The 15,502-nt window shown below is 39.9% G+C and overlaps 1 protein-coding gene across 1 annotated transcript in view; it reads left to right on the top strand.

The window, feature by feature from the left end:
• CLASP1 (cytoplasmic linker associated protein 1) overlaps positions 1-15,502 on the top strand; it is a 170,737-nt gene that overhangs the window by 93,772 nt on the left and 61,463 nt on the right. Inside the window, exons 20-22 of the mRNA XM_083864759.1 lie at positions 6,063-6,170; positions 9,101-9,268; positions 14,369-14,476. Coding sequence (XP_083720885.1) covers positions 6,063-6,170; positions 9,101-9,268; positions 14,369-14,476 — 384 coding nt within the window. The remainder of the gene's footprint in view (positions 1-6,062; positions 6,171-9,100; positions 9,269-14,368; positions 14,477-15,502) is intronic.

Genomic DNA, 15,502 nt, shown 5'->3' with positions numbered 1-15,502 from the left:
TTTCTCTATTTAAAGCACTGCTTTTGGTTGAAGGTGACCTGTGTATAGACTAAAGAAAAGCCAACAAAACCCAAAAAAACTCCCAAACAACACAAGGCTTGTGATTTCTTTTCTCCTTGATGTGTAATGGTTTGCTGTGTTTTTCCATCCAAAGCTCAGGTCACAACTGCCAAATGCTTTCGGGAAGAGACTGGGTAGTGAGAGAATTGAATGAGGTGATCACATGGCAGAAAAATGAGGACAGTAAACAATGATCTCTAGGGAAGGAATATTTAGTTCAACCTCTTTAAACCTGACCTTCTCTTTTTGTTGTTAACTGTCTAAGTGAGATGGCTTACACCAAAGACAGTTGGAGGAAAGTTTTTTTTTTACCATAACACTGAGCCTGATAGTTTGGGAAGGATCCCAGTCTGTTTTTCTGGCTCATTGTCAAAACTTGTTCTTTTATTTCTTCGGCAAAAAAAGTTCACTGGGAAATCACTTTTTCTGAGGTAGACGGGAGTTGAAAACAAGAATGTTTTCTACACAGAATGAAGATACCACACTCTCCAGCAAAGCTTTTTTTTCCCCAGTGAGAGTCTCTTTTCAAGGGATCTATTACTGTCTTGTGGGACTGTGCTTGTATCTTTGATGGCTGCTTGTATTTGGATGTGGTGGTCTGAGAAGTGCCACTGTCTGTTGTGACATCTGTGTTATTTTCATTACTATTAGTGATGCATTGATTTATTATTTGGAAGAAAAGGTCTGTACCATTTTTGGAAATGGTACTTAGTGTTTAGAGATGAGCTGACCTCTGCATCTTGAGCAGGAAGTATTTGTGCTTTGTGATCTCTCACTGATAAGGAATATGAAGGTGGCCTGAGACCTGTATTTCTAAGTTGGTCATGAGTTAGATGAAAATTCCAGGTTGTTCTAATAACTGATCTTTTTTATTCTTCTTCCTTTTTTTTTTAAATTGTTGACTCTTTTTTCTTCTTTCTTTCATCTTAGTTCTCAAACCCATCTATATTTGGCCTACATTTGAAATGCTGAAAGTTTAATGTTTTATATGAAATACCATATGCAGCTTTCAGTCCTCTTCTTGGCTATAATAATGTTTGCAGAGGCCTGTTAAAACAGCTATCCTGTGGAATAATACCTCTATTTTATTTTATTAAATACTCTAGTGTCATGATGCAAAAGGGTGGGGGTTTTATTGGTTACTGTTTTCAATTCAGTTACATTAGGAGCAGATTTGATTTGGTAAAAATCTGTAATAGAAACCAACAAGTTGCTTGGGGCAGGGAAGATTGAGATGGACTTTCAGAAACTGAGTTTGCTATCCCCTAAGTTTTAAATACCAAGTCTTATATCTTCTTGTTTGCTGTGGGATTCTTTTGGTTTTTTAGGAGGATCAGGGAGAATTAAAACTACAGAGTACACTATGGGCAGAGTCTTTCAAGAATGAGTTTAATCACTGTTTGAAACTCTTCATCTTTTTCCTTTGAAATAGTTCAAGGGAAAAAAACCCCTTTATTCAGGATTGTGTTCTTCACTGAATGATGAAGCTGAGTAAGGTCTTCTGCCAAGTCTGTGATCTTGCAGATTGAATCAGGAACTACAGGGAAGATAAAACTTCGTATTCTTGACATGAATGTAAAAATTAAGAGGGTGGGGATAGAGAAAAACATCCTCTTGCTCTGGAAACAGAAGGAAATTAACATAAAGCAGAAATGTCATCTAGAGTCCTGCTCCTGTGGTTTGTTTTGGTTTTTTGCAGGTCACCAGTAAGTAAGAAAAAATTCCTGTGTCTTTTTGTGTGGTTCAGCTTGACATTAAATCTGCAGTCTGGTTCCCATTGTGGCTTTCTGTAGCTACATTGTAAAATGCTGCTCGTTCCCCTCACTGGGAGCCAGCATTGTGTGCACTTGGCAGATCCCATCTGCTTTGCCCTTGGTTCTCCTCATGGGTTTGGTTTGGAGTCAGGCAGCTCAAACAAAGGAGCAAGATAGAGTAGGTAATGCTGGTGGCAAGAATGCCAACTAAGAGCTGAATATCAGTCCTTTGGTTTTAAGTTGTGACCTCCCAACAACTGGCAAATGCTGTAGAAATGCACTTTGTTACAGAAAGGTAGGTGAGTCTGTATGCCAGTGAGGTTTGTGCAGGTCTTTTGTGCAGTGCACTGTTCACTGAGCCTTCTGCTTTGGAGGGAGATCTCATGTAAAATCCAGAGGCAGCACAGCCTGATGGCTTCCAGTAAGGATCAAGTGCCTCTCAGGGAAAATCGTGCTGCAGAGGCAGCACTTTCTAACATTGGAGGAGTGCATGGAAACCATTCTGATGGTGGTTGTAAAACGTTTTTTAAATATTATCTATAAAGCATATTTTAAATTGATCTCTGTGTGTCTCCCATGTCCATGTGTTATTTAGCAGTGATACAACTATGCCTAGAGGCTCTTTCAGGAATGTTTTTTCTCCAAGTGGGGCAAAAATCACAGTGCTGGGTAACCTAAATTAAAGTGAGTTGTGGAGCTGTTACATACCATTTCTAGACTATTTGAAAACCATTTTCTTCAGTGTGATATGCAGACTGAGTGACATAAAGCCTATGACCCTTCTGAGCACTGGGGAAGGGGATGCTGCAGTATCCACCCACAGGGCTCCACCTGCCAGGTGAACCCTCTTGTAAAGCACAAATGTTATCATAGAATCTTCCTTAATTTGTTCTTTTTCTGAAAAAAAAACCCAAGCACACAAACAAAACAAGCTTTCTAGGTTTAGGCATTTGTTAGACATTTCAGGGTTGATTGTGAACCATTGTTGTAAAAATGCCAACTTCAAAAAATGAAACCAAAACCTCCTAAAAATCCAGAAATGGTTTCTTAGCACAACGCCTTTATAGGGAGTCTTTCAAAATCTTTTCTATACAAACAACAGTGTGTCACATGGCAAATTTAGATCAAGGGCTTTTTTATGGAAATACTTTAATGGTTTTTGGAAACTAGTTGGGGCCGTCTTTATCTGTTCCTTTGCTGTGTTGTTGTTGTTAGGACGCAGCAATGCTTTTAAAGGCATCAGAAAAATAATGGTTATGAAATATGGATTGCTACATCTGTAGTTTGAGCTAGATATGGAGACAAACCCACTTGAAAACAAAGAAGCTTTGGGAGGGTAGGTGTTTGCTTGAATGCAAGAACAACAAAAAAAGTCTAAATAATTTACTTGATATTTTATTTCCAGTCCTGCTTGAAATTAGTTTTTCTGTCTGGGTTAGAATGATAGAGATAAAGCCACACACATAATCCTATGTGCAAATAACTCTTGAATGTGACTGCAGATTCTTGTTTGCAAATGAAATTCCTGGAGAAATGTAGAAGACACATTTGTATTGTATGGATTAACTACTATATAGATGCACGCTGTACTTGGTATAATTTATATTAAAAAGCCATTTGCATAATGCAAGTTCAGTGCAGCATTAGTTCAAATGCTTGTCAGCAAGCATTATCTTTTATAAAAGATGAGAAAAAAAACGTTTCAGTGTTGGGACTCTCTTCCTCCTGTGGAAGAACAACTTCTCTCACACTGTTCTCTCTCACACCCAATAGGCCTAAATCAGTGAGCAAATGTACCAGTCCAAAAGGAATCAGAATTTTGTTCCTGGGCATTCATTCATTCATTCAGAAACTGCTGAAATTGGGAGGAATCTGTCCACCAGCCCTCAGGGGTTTCAAAATAGTGCTGAATTCTCTTCTTCCAATCCTGCTGATAATCACATGTTAATAAAGTTTGCCTTAGATTTGCTTTGTTCTTTAAAGCCTCTAGAATTGGTTTCAGAAGCTAATCTCAGTTTCACTTTATATATTATTTTAGGCTTTTTATTTCTTAAGTTGGAAAAGTCACACGTCTTATCCCAGTTTTCCCATTCTTAGTCACCTACTGATGAAGATGCAAGAAAGAAAAAAGCTTTTGTAGATGCAGAAAAATCCTGGATCTTAAGCGGCCTTTGTTTAGGAGGAGACATTAGTCCCTTCTCACCCATTCTTGGCCCATGCATGTCACTAAATGTGTCTTCCAGTACTGCCTGTTACTGTTTGTAGAGTTGAATTTCAGCTTGATTTCCCCCTAGGACTTCCTGCAATGTCAAGGCCTCCCATGGGCCTTCTGGAAGGATGTAAATGAATTCAATTACTGGTTCCTAAGACTGGTCAGGTTTAAACTTTTGTCTTACTGTGATGCCTTCCTGATAGAAATGAACAGAAGCCTTGAGGCTTCTGAGAGGAGCATGATGTCTGCCTGCCTCCTTCCCCATGCCCACCTGCCTTGGAGCCTGTGTTGGGCTTTGGGTCCATACCTTGTTAACAAGTGATGGAGTGGCACTGCTCACCTGTGTGTAGCTGTGCCAAACTGGCATGGGGTGGGCTCTGGCTGGCAGACAGCTCTAGAGCTGCCTCCGGCAGTGTATCAGGCTGACCCTTTGTAAGGGGCAAGAATGCCCTAGAGCAGAGGAATCTGCACCCTTGCTGGTGGTAAAGAAGACATCAGCAGCCAGTTTTATGGCTGTTGGACGCACATGGGTGTGCTCAGAGCTTATTCAGTTGAGCCAGTGATTAAAAAGTTTTGTTTGTGTTTTCCCAGTTTTATGCTGATGATTGCTTCCGTGTCTTGTCTATAAACAATTGTTTGAATGTACATACCTGTACTTTGCCTACTGAGCTGTTTAAAAGCTAGGTGCTGGTGGAGGGGCTTGAAGTAGAGCTTTTTCCCTTGTAAACAAATTTTCCATTTCTTCTCAAAGTTAGGCATCTCCTTGTCACTTTGTGTCTAGCAGAAGCTTTCAGACAGTGTCATGAATATTTTGAGAACTCAGAGAAGGAACATAGCACCCAATCGCTCCGTCTGGGCTGCTTGCCATTGTCTTGTCCTGCATGTGTGCCTTATGTGAAATGGGTTTTTTTGGGTGGGAAGTGTGTCTCTCCCTGTTCATATTTTTCTGTATGCTTATAGTGGAGACAGAGGGCAGGAGATGAGTATCTATAACCAGTGGATGCAGTTGTCTAGACTTCTCTTACATGCTGTGGGTTTTTTCTTTTCATTATTGTGCCTGAAACTTGAAGTCATCCTCTGAATGCAGGATAGCACTGGCATGAGTCCTGAAAAGAAACTTCAGATTTGGCTAAGAACTGGTGTTGAAAAGTATTGATGGAGACTTTCTTTGTGTTACTCTTAATTATCATTTCTTTCCCATTAACTGGAGACAGATAATTGAAGCTTAGCACTGGGAAGAACATTCTGTAGGAAACAACCCTGCCCCAGGAAGGGGATGAACCGATGACCCTGTAAGCTTTCCCAGCTCAAATTTCTGTGGCTTTTCCATGAGGAAAGGACAAAACAAGAAGTGAGAACACTTTGAGACTTTATATCCATTCTCTGCTTAAATAAAGAGAAGGCACACAGAATCTGTTTTCCTCAACAGTGATTATGTTAAATAGGCCTCTCCATTACAAGTAAAGTTGCACTGATCTCTGGATAAATATGAGGGACCTGTAAACAGCAGGGAAAATCCAATGAGCCCGAAATAAAAGTGTGATCAGACTGTTGACAGACTGTCACAGGAGTGCATGCCAGCCTGTGCAGGTGGAGGAGGATATAAAGCACCAGACAGATCCTTGGAAATCCCAGCGATGGAATTTGGGAAGGCATCTGTCACACCTGTCTCTGAAAGGGTGATCACCTTGTCAGAAAGTAATAATTTGATACAGGAAGCTGCATGTAGGAGACTTGAATTTTTTTGTTGTTGATCCTTTGTAAAAAAGCTACAATAGAGCAGGAGCAAAGGCTGTAGAGGTAATATTTTTAAATTAAACTGGCTGATAGAATTACAGAAAGCAAAGAAATTTTTGGAATACGGACTGTGGCTGTTTCCACTCCCTTCCCTGTTATCTCAGCCAGCCTAATAAAAGGTGTTGCCTCTCCCCATATATTTCTTTTGTACCCCGGGTAATTGTGTGTATAGTGTGTTAGACAGTGCTTCTGCCATGGAAGAAACTTGTTAACAGTGTGATTGTCTTTGCATTTCTCAGGTCGGATTCGCACCAGGAGACAGAGCTCTGGCAGTGCCACAAGTGTCACCTCAACGCCTGCTGATACTCGGGGCCGCAGCCGGGCTAAAGTAGTTTCCCAGTCCCAGCGTAAGAATTGCTTTGCTTTATTCCTGAGAGCAGAACAAAGAGGTTTTAATGTGTTTCCCTTGAATTGAACCATCAGAGAATTGGGCTCACTTTGGACATGTAATAAAATGGATCCCCACCTAGCCAAGTGTGTGCTCCTGCTGACAAACAGGGCCCCAAATCCAAGTGCTCAGTTGTGGCCTTTTCTTACCAGTTGTGCAGCAGAATTTCATGTCGCTGTGATGTGTAGCTCTAAATAACTGGCACTGTGTCTTGCTGAGACACCCCCTGTGCCTGTAGCTGACTGCTTGCCCTGCCAAGCCTCTCCTGCTTATGTGACTTTATTTCTGTATGTGTGAACACGTGAGCTGTCTAAAATTAACAGAGTTTGGCATCAGTTGAAAATAGGACATTACCTATTTTGTGTAGATATGGGAAAAAGGGTTCTGCTTTGATTCACATGACACATCTGTGCTCTCTGGCTTCCTGGCAAGGCATGGTTTTCTCCTAGGAGCCACACATATGGTGCTGCTGCATATTTGTCATGTGTATCTGAGGAGAATTTTGTTACTCAGGTTTTAAAAGGCAACTGGGGGGAGGGCAAAACTCCCTGTTATGAGGACCTTCAGCCTTAGGAGATTTGGTTTGTGGAAGGACCTGTCTGTTCTGAGGACTTGTCTTGCTTTGTACCCCTATTTGAAAGCCTTTCTCTGTTCATTCTTTCATTGCTTTGCTCTGTCATGCTGGAGGGATGAAAAAGCAGTTTATAGGCTTGTGTTAGGCTGGGAGAACTGCAGAAAGATAGAGTATATTTAACATGGGGCCAAATAGAAATCTTTATATTGAGGTCATAAGGACATATTTGGGCTATTGTAAATTGATTGCTTCAGTGATGAACTTATCCAAAGCCAGAAGTGACCTTTTTCCCCTAAATTTAGTTTGGTGAAAAATGGTTGGACCAGATGAGACAAGTCTCAGAAGTATTTAAAAAGTAGTTATTCTTTAAAAGTTTCAAAGATTACCTAATTTTTCTATAGAATGCCTTATAAAGATTTAGGATGGTCATATCTGGACCTGCTGCCTTGGTCTAGTTTGCTGAGTTTCCAGCCTAGCCCAACCAGATGTGATCTTTATCCTTAAACCAAATGTTGCATGGAGTAATTTACAAATTCAAATACCATGAGTCAGTCACAGGACCGAATTCTCCATGCCCACACGTTGTTGTAATTTAATAGACTGGGTTGCGGTGCAGTTTAGAGCAGAACTTGGGTCTTGGTGTCTTGGTTGATATTTTGCTGAGAAGTTAGTCAACCTTGGGAAGTTTAGTTACATCTGCACATTAACTCACTGCATTCTGCAGAGGCTTTAGGAGTGACATGTTTGTAAATAAAGCTGTCTGTATTGTGTATAGCACAAACCGCATGCTGAACGCTGTATTGTCTTGCTGTCTTTTAATCCACTTTTTGCCTGTCCCTTGGTCTGCCCTCATAATCAAGGATCCAGATCAGCTAATCCTGCTGGTGGTAAGAAACGTTTTCCCTTTCTTGCTTTTTCACGTTATTTCCTTCACATTTTTTAACTGCTAAGCTTCTAGCTTTCCTCATTCCCTCCTAACTGTAAGACTTTAAAAGCATTTTGTTGAAGTCACAAATCAAAATGTGTATGGCAGGTGATTTTATTTCTCCCACTAATCAGACATGGTAAGCATATGCTCTGATGTCAAAGCTGGCTCAGTGCTGCAGCTCAAACCCCAGGGGCTGAATTCTTCCCTGAGTTCCTTCAGTACATCCCTGCTGACACCAGTGAGGTGACTTTTAGGTTGTGGTGCTGTGTGGAAGACTGGCACCTTGGGGTGGGGAGAATGGGGCCAGCACCACATAAAGTATTGGAGTATATTTGATTGGTTTGGGATGGCTCTGGCCAAGAAATTGGAGGGGGCAAGTAAGTTTGTACATGTGCTATGGTGTTGTTTGACTAATAGACTAATAGAGTTGCATATCTTCTTAAATTAAGACAGAAGAACAGCCTTCAACTCTTACTAGTTGTAACACTATCTGGAAATGAAGTTTTTGTGAGATGTGTAGATGCATTTCAGAAAGAAATCAGTATGAATATTGGTTCAAAATGTAAGCTTGCCTGAGTATGATCTTGCAACCCTTTCAAATACACTTTTCCTTGCTGTTCCAGCAAATAATTTAATGTCAGAAATAGTAATGGCAACAGCAGATTTTCAGGGACTCATGTACTCATTTCTTAGAAGAAATGTAAAGTTGGCATGGACTATTCAAGCAGACAAAGAAAAAATAAAACAGGCCACTATTCAACTTGCTAAAAATTTTCATAATCTGAAAAATAAACTTAGGTTTAACTAGCCAGACCTAAGTAAGCCGGCATCTCTATGAGTGTGAGGCTCATGGGATTTACCCATTTTTGTGCTGATCTGTTCAGATGTGGTGGGTCTTTTATTTTCCTTCACTGAATCATTGCAGAAGAGCAATACCACCACTGCAGTGTAGCACAAAGCTGCCTGAGCTGCTTTGCAGCAGATGACCTGTGCCAGAAGCCAGGGCACTGCAGCACAGCTCTGCACACAGCCTGGTTGGTGTTGCTTTATGAAGAGGTGAGGCAGCCTGGAAATCCTTTGCTACTGCAGCAAGGCTGCCCCAGCACCTCCACAAGCTCTCCTAAAGCCGACTTGGATGTTCATTCACTTCAGTGTCTGCTTTGGGCTTGATCTCCATGGGCAGCAGAAGGTTGCTCATGTCAGTGTTCATTGTCCACAGGCTTTCCTCAGTCTTCTTGAAAGCTTATAGGGAACACTTCCATTAGGCTTCTGAGGGATTTGGATTAAATTCTTAAATAGAGCTGATTGTGTTCCAGTTTTGCTGTCAGCATGTTTAAAATCCTGGAGGGTTTTAATTGTTTTTTCCTTATTTCTGGTTCTCTTCTAGCTGGTAGCCGGTCCAGTTCTCCGGGTAAGCTCTTAGGAAGCTCCTATGGTGGCCTGAGCAGTGGAACATCCAGAGTCCAGGCAGTGCCATCATCCTCAGAGAAGCGCAGCAAGATTCCTCGGAGCCAGGGATGCAGTCGGGAGACGAGTCCCAACAGAATAGGCCTAGGTAAGGACAGTCACTGCAGTGATGGGCTGGCTGGTGTGCTTGAAGGAGGGGCTTTCCTCTTGACTAGGAAACTGTTCATGTTACTGTTACTATGACTTTTTCAGCTGACAAGTTAATGTGATTGTGGTTTATAGGAGAGTAATTTCAATTTTCCAGGTTGAGCTTATGGTTTCACAGTAAGCCTAAAGATGTCATGATGTGTTTTCTGTTTGAAATTCAACATGAGCAATATTATTAGATCAGAAAACAAGAACAATTACGAATAACCATCACAGCAAAAAGACCTCGTTTAAGCTTAGTCCTAAAATGAGTTGAGCAGTCTTTATAGCCACATGGAATCAAGGGCAAAAAGCGCTTCTTGGATTATTTTAGAAATTTTGCATCTTAAATGGTTTGCTTCTCTCATCCTTAATATCATGGAGCCACGTTCTTAGAACACGTTTTAGACTTATGTATTAATTGTTCTGGTTTTGATACTCTCATCTCAGTGACTGTTATGTAAATATTCTGTAATAGTTTCTATTTTCAAATTTATAAGCAGACTTTTTATTTTAAGTAAGGTGAGTAAATATCAAAAATATAAAACTGGGTATCTTTGACTTGAAGTGAAAAGGTATTCAGTGTGCTGTCCGAACATTTTCGTTTTTTAATAGAAATTATTTTGTAAGTTTGAAGCTAATGTAGAAGAACATTTTAGATTATACTGATAATTAAATTATTTTATATCTCCAAAGATTTCACTAGTAGATAGAAATTGATTGAAATTGTAGCCTTATTGTTGGCAATTAAATTGATAACTATTCCCTTAGCAATAGTTTTATATTTTACATTTGAGCTGCATTTTTATTTAGAGGAGATTGTTAATAAAGAAGTGTTATATTCATTCTTTTCAGTATTCTGAAATGAGTTTAAAGCACCTGTTTATGCCATTATGACTCATAAAAAATACTGCATATTCATTGTGACTGCTTTTCCAAATTCAGTGTTATTCTCTTGTCTGGTCTATGTTATGGGCTCTGTATAAATACATTGTGCTTTTCTGTCATTGCTTTTAAAATGTAAAGTGCCTCCCGAATACTAGAGGCAATTGTTCTGCTATCACTGTGTAGAAGAGCATTGTTTTTTAGGAGGAAGCAAAGAATGGTGGATGGTACATCACACATGCTTAAGCTGATCATCATACTATGTGGTCTGATTTGAAACATTCTTGAGCACCTGAAGGGAAATTGCCTTGTGTAGAATCCTCACTCTTGGGTTGCCTGCTTTCACGTATATTACAAGAACCTTGAATTCTTTTGAAAGAGTAATTCGTGTCTCGTTTCTCTGATGTGCTCCCTGAGAACACAATCAGTGCTTGTTCTTTGAGAGTGGGAGAGAGCTCTGACATCTATCAGATGTGTGGCTTTCACCTGCTCCCCCCAGGTTGATGAACACAGCCTGGGTTGAGCTGTTATGGGAACAGGAGTGTCTGACACTTTACTGTTCAGTTGCAGAAATTCTATCTATTTATTGGATTTTGAAAGTTATGATACTGACCCAGATGGAGATAGCTTTTGAGCTGTCAGCTATGTACCATTATTCCTTTGTACTTACTACTTTATAACATAGTAGCTAACAGTATTTTATGCTTCCTTATTGTGTTGCTTCAGTCACTATATTTCCTTGATATTTTATTTTGTTTGCTCATTTCATTAAATAGACTCCCACTCACCTTGATTCCAAATACAGAAACCATCCCCTGGAGTTTTTGAGGCCCTCCTGGGGCAGCAGCAATAATAGAGCCCTGTGCACATGGATGCCTGTTAGCATCAGTATCTTTCTGCTAGCTTTGATTTCCATGATGACTGCAGGTATCCATGAAGTAGATTCCTTCTTTGTGCTGGGAACCTTGAAGAAGGTTTTGTTTCCCCAGAGGCAGCACAACGAGGCACATTCAGTGTGCTGAGATCCTGTGTGGTCACCTCTGTGGCTCTGCTTGTGACACTTCAGTTTTAAGCTTGCCTCTGCTGTCTAGTCAGTGAGTTTTACTAGTGGTGATACCCTCTTGGGGAGGGAGGAGTGCAGTCCACTTAATCTTGAGTGTTTCTTTGGGCCCCTTGAAGGAGATCATCTGTGAATTGAAAATTATCAGCCTGAACTTAATTCTGTTGGATGCTCTGCAGAATGTGTGGCACAGCTGGATCTGAAAGCAGTGAGAGATTCAAGACAGCCATTCTCCAAAAAGTGGAGCAAGCACAGCTGCCTATGAGTTTCATGCAGCAGCACTCTTTCTGTTGGGATTATGATGTGTATATTTATTGGAAATCTGCAGGCAGTTCTTGACTTGCCTTGACTGGGTGTTCCCCACTGCAGAGCTTTCCTTTGGCTGTTTGGCAGAATTTCAGACTCTTTAAAATGCTGGTATTGATGTAAGAAAGCGTCTGCTGATTTTTAGTCTCCACTTAAGAATCATTAAAATTCACACCCTAATGAAATACCAGTTTCTTCCAAGATTGGTAAACAGGGGCACTTTCATGTTCTGCTGGTGATATTTGCATCTGTTGGGTTCCACTGAGATAAGACTGCCTAATAGTGTGTTTTAATAATGGTGTGAGCCATGGGTAACTGCTCTGACTTTCCAGATGAAATTGATAAAACTTAGATGTACAAGTACACATTAGAAAGTTGGAATATTATTGGAAACAACCCATCCTTGTCCTGTCTGGACTTTCTCACAGCAGAACTGGCTGTGGACACACTGTCTACTTTCATGCTGCCTGCTTCTCTTAATCCATTTTGCCACGCATTCACTTGATTTCTGTCCAGCTTTTGGGGGTTGAGAATTCTCAAATTGAGACTTGATCTGTCTTCTTTGCTTTTTCTCCCTGCACTGCAGAGACAGGCTGTCACAGTGTGAGAGACTTAGCTAAATGACAACACTGCTGGCCTTTACTGCTGGCAGTGTCTAAGGGAAATAGTCTGAGTAGTTGATAGAAAATCCTCTCTACACAACATGATGGGGAAAATGTGAGGCAGGTGCCTGGGAGTCCACAGCAGACTCATCCTTCAGTTCTTTTCAATCCATTTATTTTTCTTGCTTTTCTTTTGTATCCAGTAACATGCAACCCTTTTATTTGACCATTAATCCTGAAGTACTCAGTGTTTGGCTTTGAATGTTCTGTTTGTGCATTTAGTATTATGCTTCATCTGTAGCACTGTCCTACTGGTGTAGGACAATGCAATTAAAGTGCATTTTCTTCATACTCCATGCTGCTGCTGTTAGCTGGTATGGGAAGGAGAATCTACTGTGTACATCCACTAATTTTTTAATCATTCAACTCTCTCCCTCTCTAAAGAGCCTTTACTGTTTTTAGTAGGGTTGTATTATAGAAAAGATGGGCAGATCTTCTCTGTTAAAGAGAAATGATTGCTTGTGCAAACCTGATGTGAAGGCTGCCATTATTTACATCTAAGCATGAGACCCAAGAATGAGAAGTTTGCTTCTAGAGAGTCTGCAATTTCAAAGCTAGTATTTGTATGGACAACTTTAGTGCTACTTTTACCTGTAGTTCACCTGTCAGCTTTTTCCCTTGTACATCTGAGATGGGATTATTGTACTCATGGACCCTAATTTCATCCAGTTCTTATAATTTAGTCTGTTTTATTTATTGTAAGACCATCTAACTCAGTACCATTAGACATTGTGGTGATCTAATCCGCTTGGTGGATAGCTCATCTTGCATTGTCTGACATCAGAGGTCAACCATCAGAACCATTAAGTCATCGGAGAGATATAAACTGGGTTTTGCAAAACTGGGAGGGATTTGACAAACCAAGAATCCGGCAGAAGTCTCTATTTAAATTTTAAAACCTAAATATGAAGGTTTCTATTTTGTTCTGTACTGTTTTGCTTGAACGATGCTAATATATCCAGTGTATGTGAGAGCACTGAGGCACTGTAGAGGAACTTCAGCTTGAGTCTAGGTATTTAAGTTCTGTATACAAACCAATAGAGATTTATAAGAATATATATATATTCTGAAGCATGCAAATGCCATTGTATTTATAAAAACGAGGATACAAAGTATTAGCACTTTATGTTATGCATATGCACCTCTGCTGTGTTGTCATCAAAGTTGGTAGATTAGGTTTTACTTTGTGCCTGAGAAAATTCCTCAACACCAAGTCCTAAACACTTGAAATATGTTACTGCCTTTTCAAAACAGCTAGGGAAATCCATCTTGTCATTAAATTCTCCTGACAATCAACTGCTGTTTTTTGCCCTAAGTAGGTATTGTATTCTTTATCAGGCATAAAGCTTACTAAATAACTTTCTGCAAAGTTTAAAACATGCAGGGTCTCAAACATCTGCAAGCATGTAGGGTTTTGTCCAAGAAAATAGTTTAAAGCTCTCCTGAAGTGTGCATACGTCTCAAACTGTGTGCATATAAAACCATAAAGATAAGCTTCTTGAAGTGTCTGAGGAGCAGAAATTAGCTTCTGTTAAATATCTGAAGCTACTGCTCTCTTCAAATTCAAATCACCTTTTAACCTGTCTTTCAGGTTCAGGTTTTTTCCCCAGTATCTTCCACTGGAGAAAGATATCTCTGCAAGTCTGTGCAGTACACCTTTTTTTTTTCTTTCCTTAGGATATTTGTTCAAAAAACTCTCCTTGTGAAAGGCAAATCTATGTAAAAATATCGTATCAGTATTTTGATTACTTTAATGAAATTTTTGTCTGCTATTTTGTTCCAGAAGAGTGTTTATTTTAGCATTAAGGAGGAAATATTCCGGAAGGGTTTCTTTCAGCCTCATCTGTTTTGCAACAGTAGAGCTTCCCTAAATGATTGAAGATTCCTGCTCTACTTGAATAACAAAACTTGGATTGCTTAAGAAAAAAAGCAGACTGTCAGCCAGACATTAATGCTGCTGAAATTTCACATCACAAACACAGCTCAGCATGTAAGGTAGTTGGTTTGTAAAGAGTCTGAGCAGGCTGCTGCAAATTGTAATTACTAATGTACTAATTACCATAACTAACAGAACTGTGACTTGACTTTGAGCTTTCTGTCCTCATTAAACTTGTTCACCTTCTCTGAAACTCTCCATGCTGCATGCAAGCACGGAGCAGTCGTATCCCCCGACCCAGCATGAGTCAGGGGTGCAGTCGTGATACCAGCCGTGAGAGCAGTCGAGATACAAGCCCTGCTCGGGGCTTCCCTCCACTTGGTGAGTACATGTAGGCATTGGAGCTTTAAGGGTCAATATTTTTTTTTCCTTTTTCCCTTGTTGTGATTGCCCTTTCAAGACACTGCTAGGTGGAATGAGCTCTTTTCTGTCCTCTGGATTCCTGACACTCCCCGTTTCCAACCCTGCTTTTTTCCCCCCTTCTGTTTTCTTCTGCATGCTTCAATTCTGGTTCTCAGCATTTCACTGTTAGCAGAGAAATAGCTTAGTTTGAACTTCTGCAATTTTTAGTTTCATTGAATCAGCTTGTATTGGGCTGCTGTGCTTCGCTTTATAACCCTGATGGAAATCTATGGGAGGGCAAGCCTGGATTTTCTAGGTTACAGTGAAGTAGTTTTGTAGCATCATAGCCTGTTGTTGAGTGATTCAATTATTCGTGATTCGATTTTCTTACAGCTAGGTATAGTTACAGTATATAATTTCTATCCTAAATCCTCCAGTGGAGATAGCAACTCTCTTTTTGTAGAGGTTTTACAGGACAGTCAGTCATCAATTAAGTTGCACATGTTTTGTAGGAAACTTTATCAGGCAGCGTAAAACCAGGGAAAGACTTGAGATTTTAAAGGAGCATCATTAAACTGCAGTTAAAGTGTACAGTACAAATAGAAAATCTCATTACACTTACCATATGCAGTTTTTCTGCACAATGCTGAATACAGCAAGATAGTTAATGTTTCTGATCAAATACCATATCATATATTCAACCAAATACATTACTTCTTGTATCAAAACTTGTCATTTCAGACATAAAATACAGTTGATCTCCAGGCCCTCTTCATTTATTTAGTAATTTAATGAAGAATGGTGTTACAGTATCTGTTTCGCACATAGTGACAAAATAGTGTTATATGATATAGTGTGTAAATGGAACATAAAACAAGTTTTAATATTGGAAAAGCTTTTGGGTTCAATGACTTCATTATATTGAGTTATAAAATAATCTGTTTACATTAATATCTCAACTTCTCGTGAAAAATGGAAGGAGTTCAACTTTGATTCATAACTTCA

This window comes from Zosterops lateralis, assembly GCF_965231275.1.
Source record: "Zosterops lateralis genome assembly, chromosome: 7".
Lineage (NCBI taxonomy): Eukaryota > Metazoa > Chordata > Aves > Passeriformes > Zosteropidae > Zosterops > Zosterops lateralis.
This window is presented reverse-complemented; position numbering and strand designations above follow the sequence as displayed.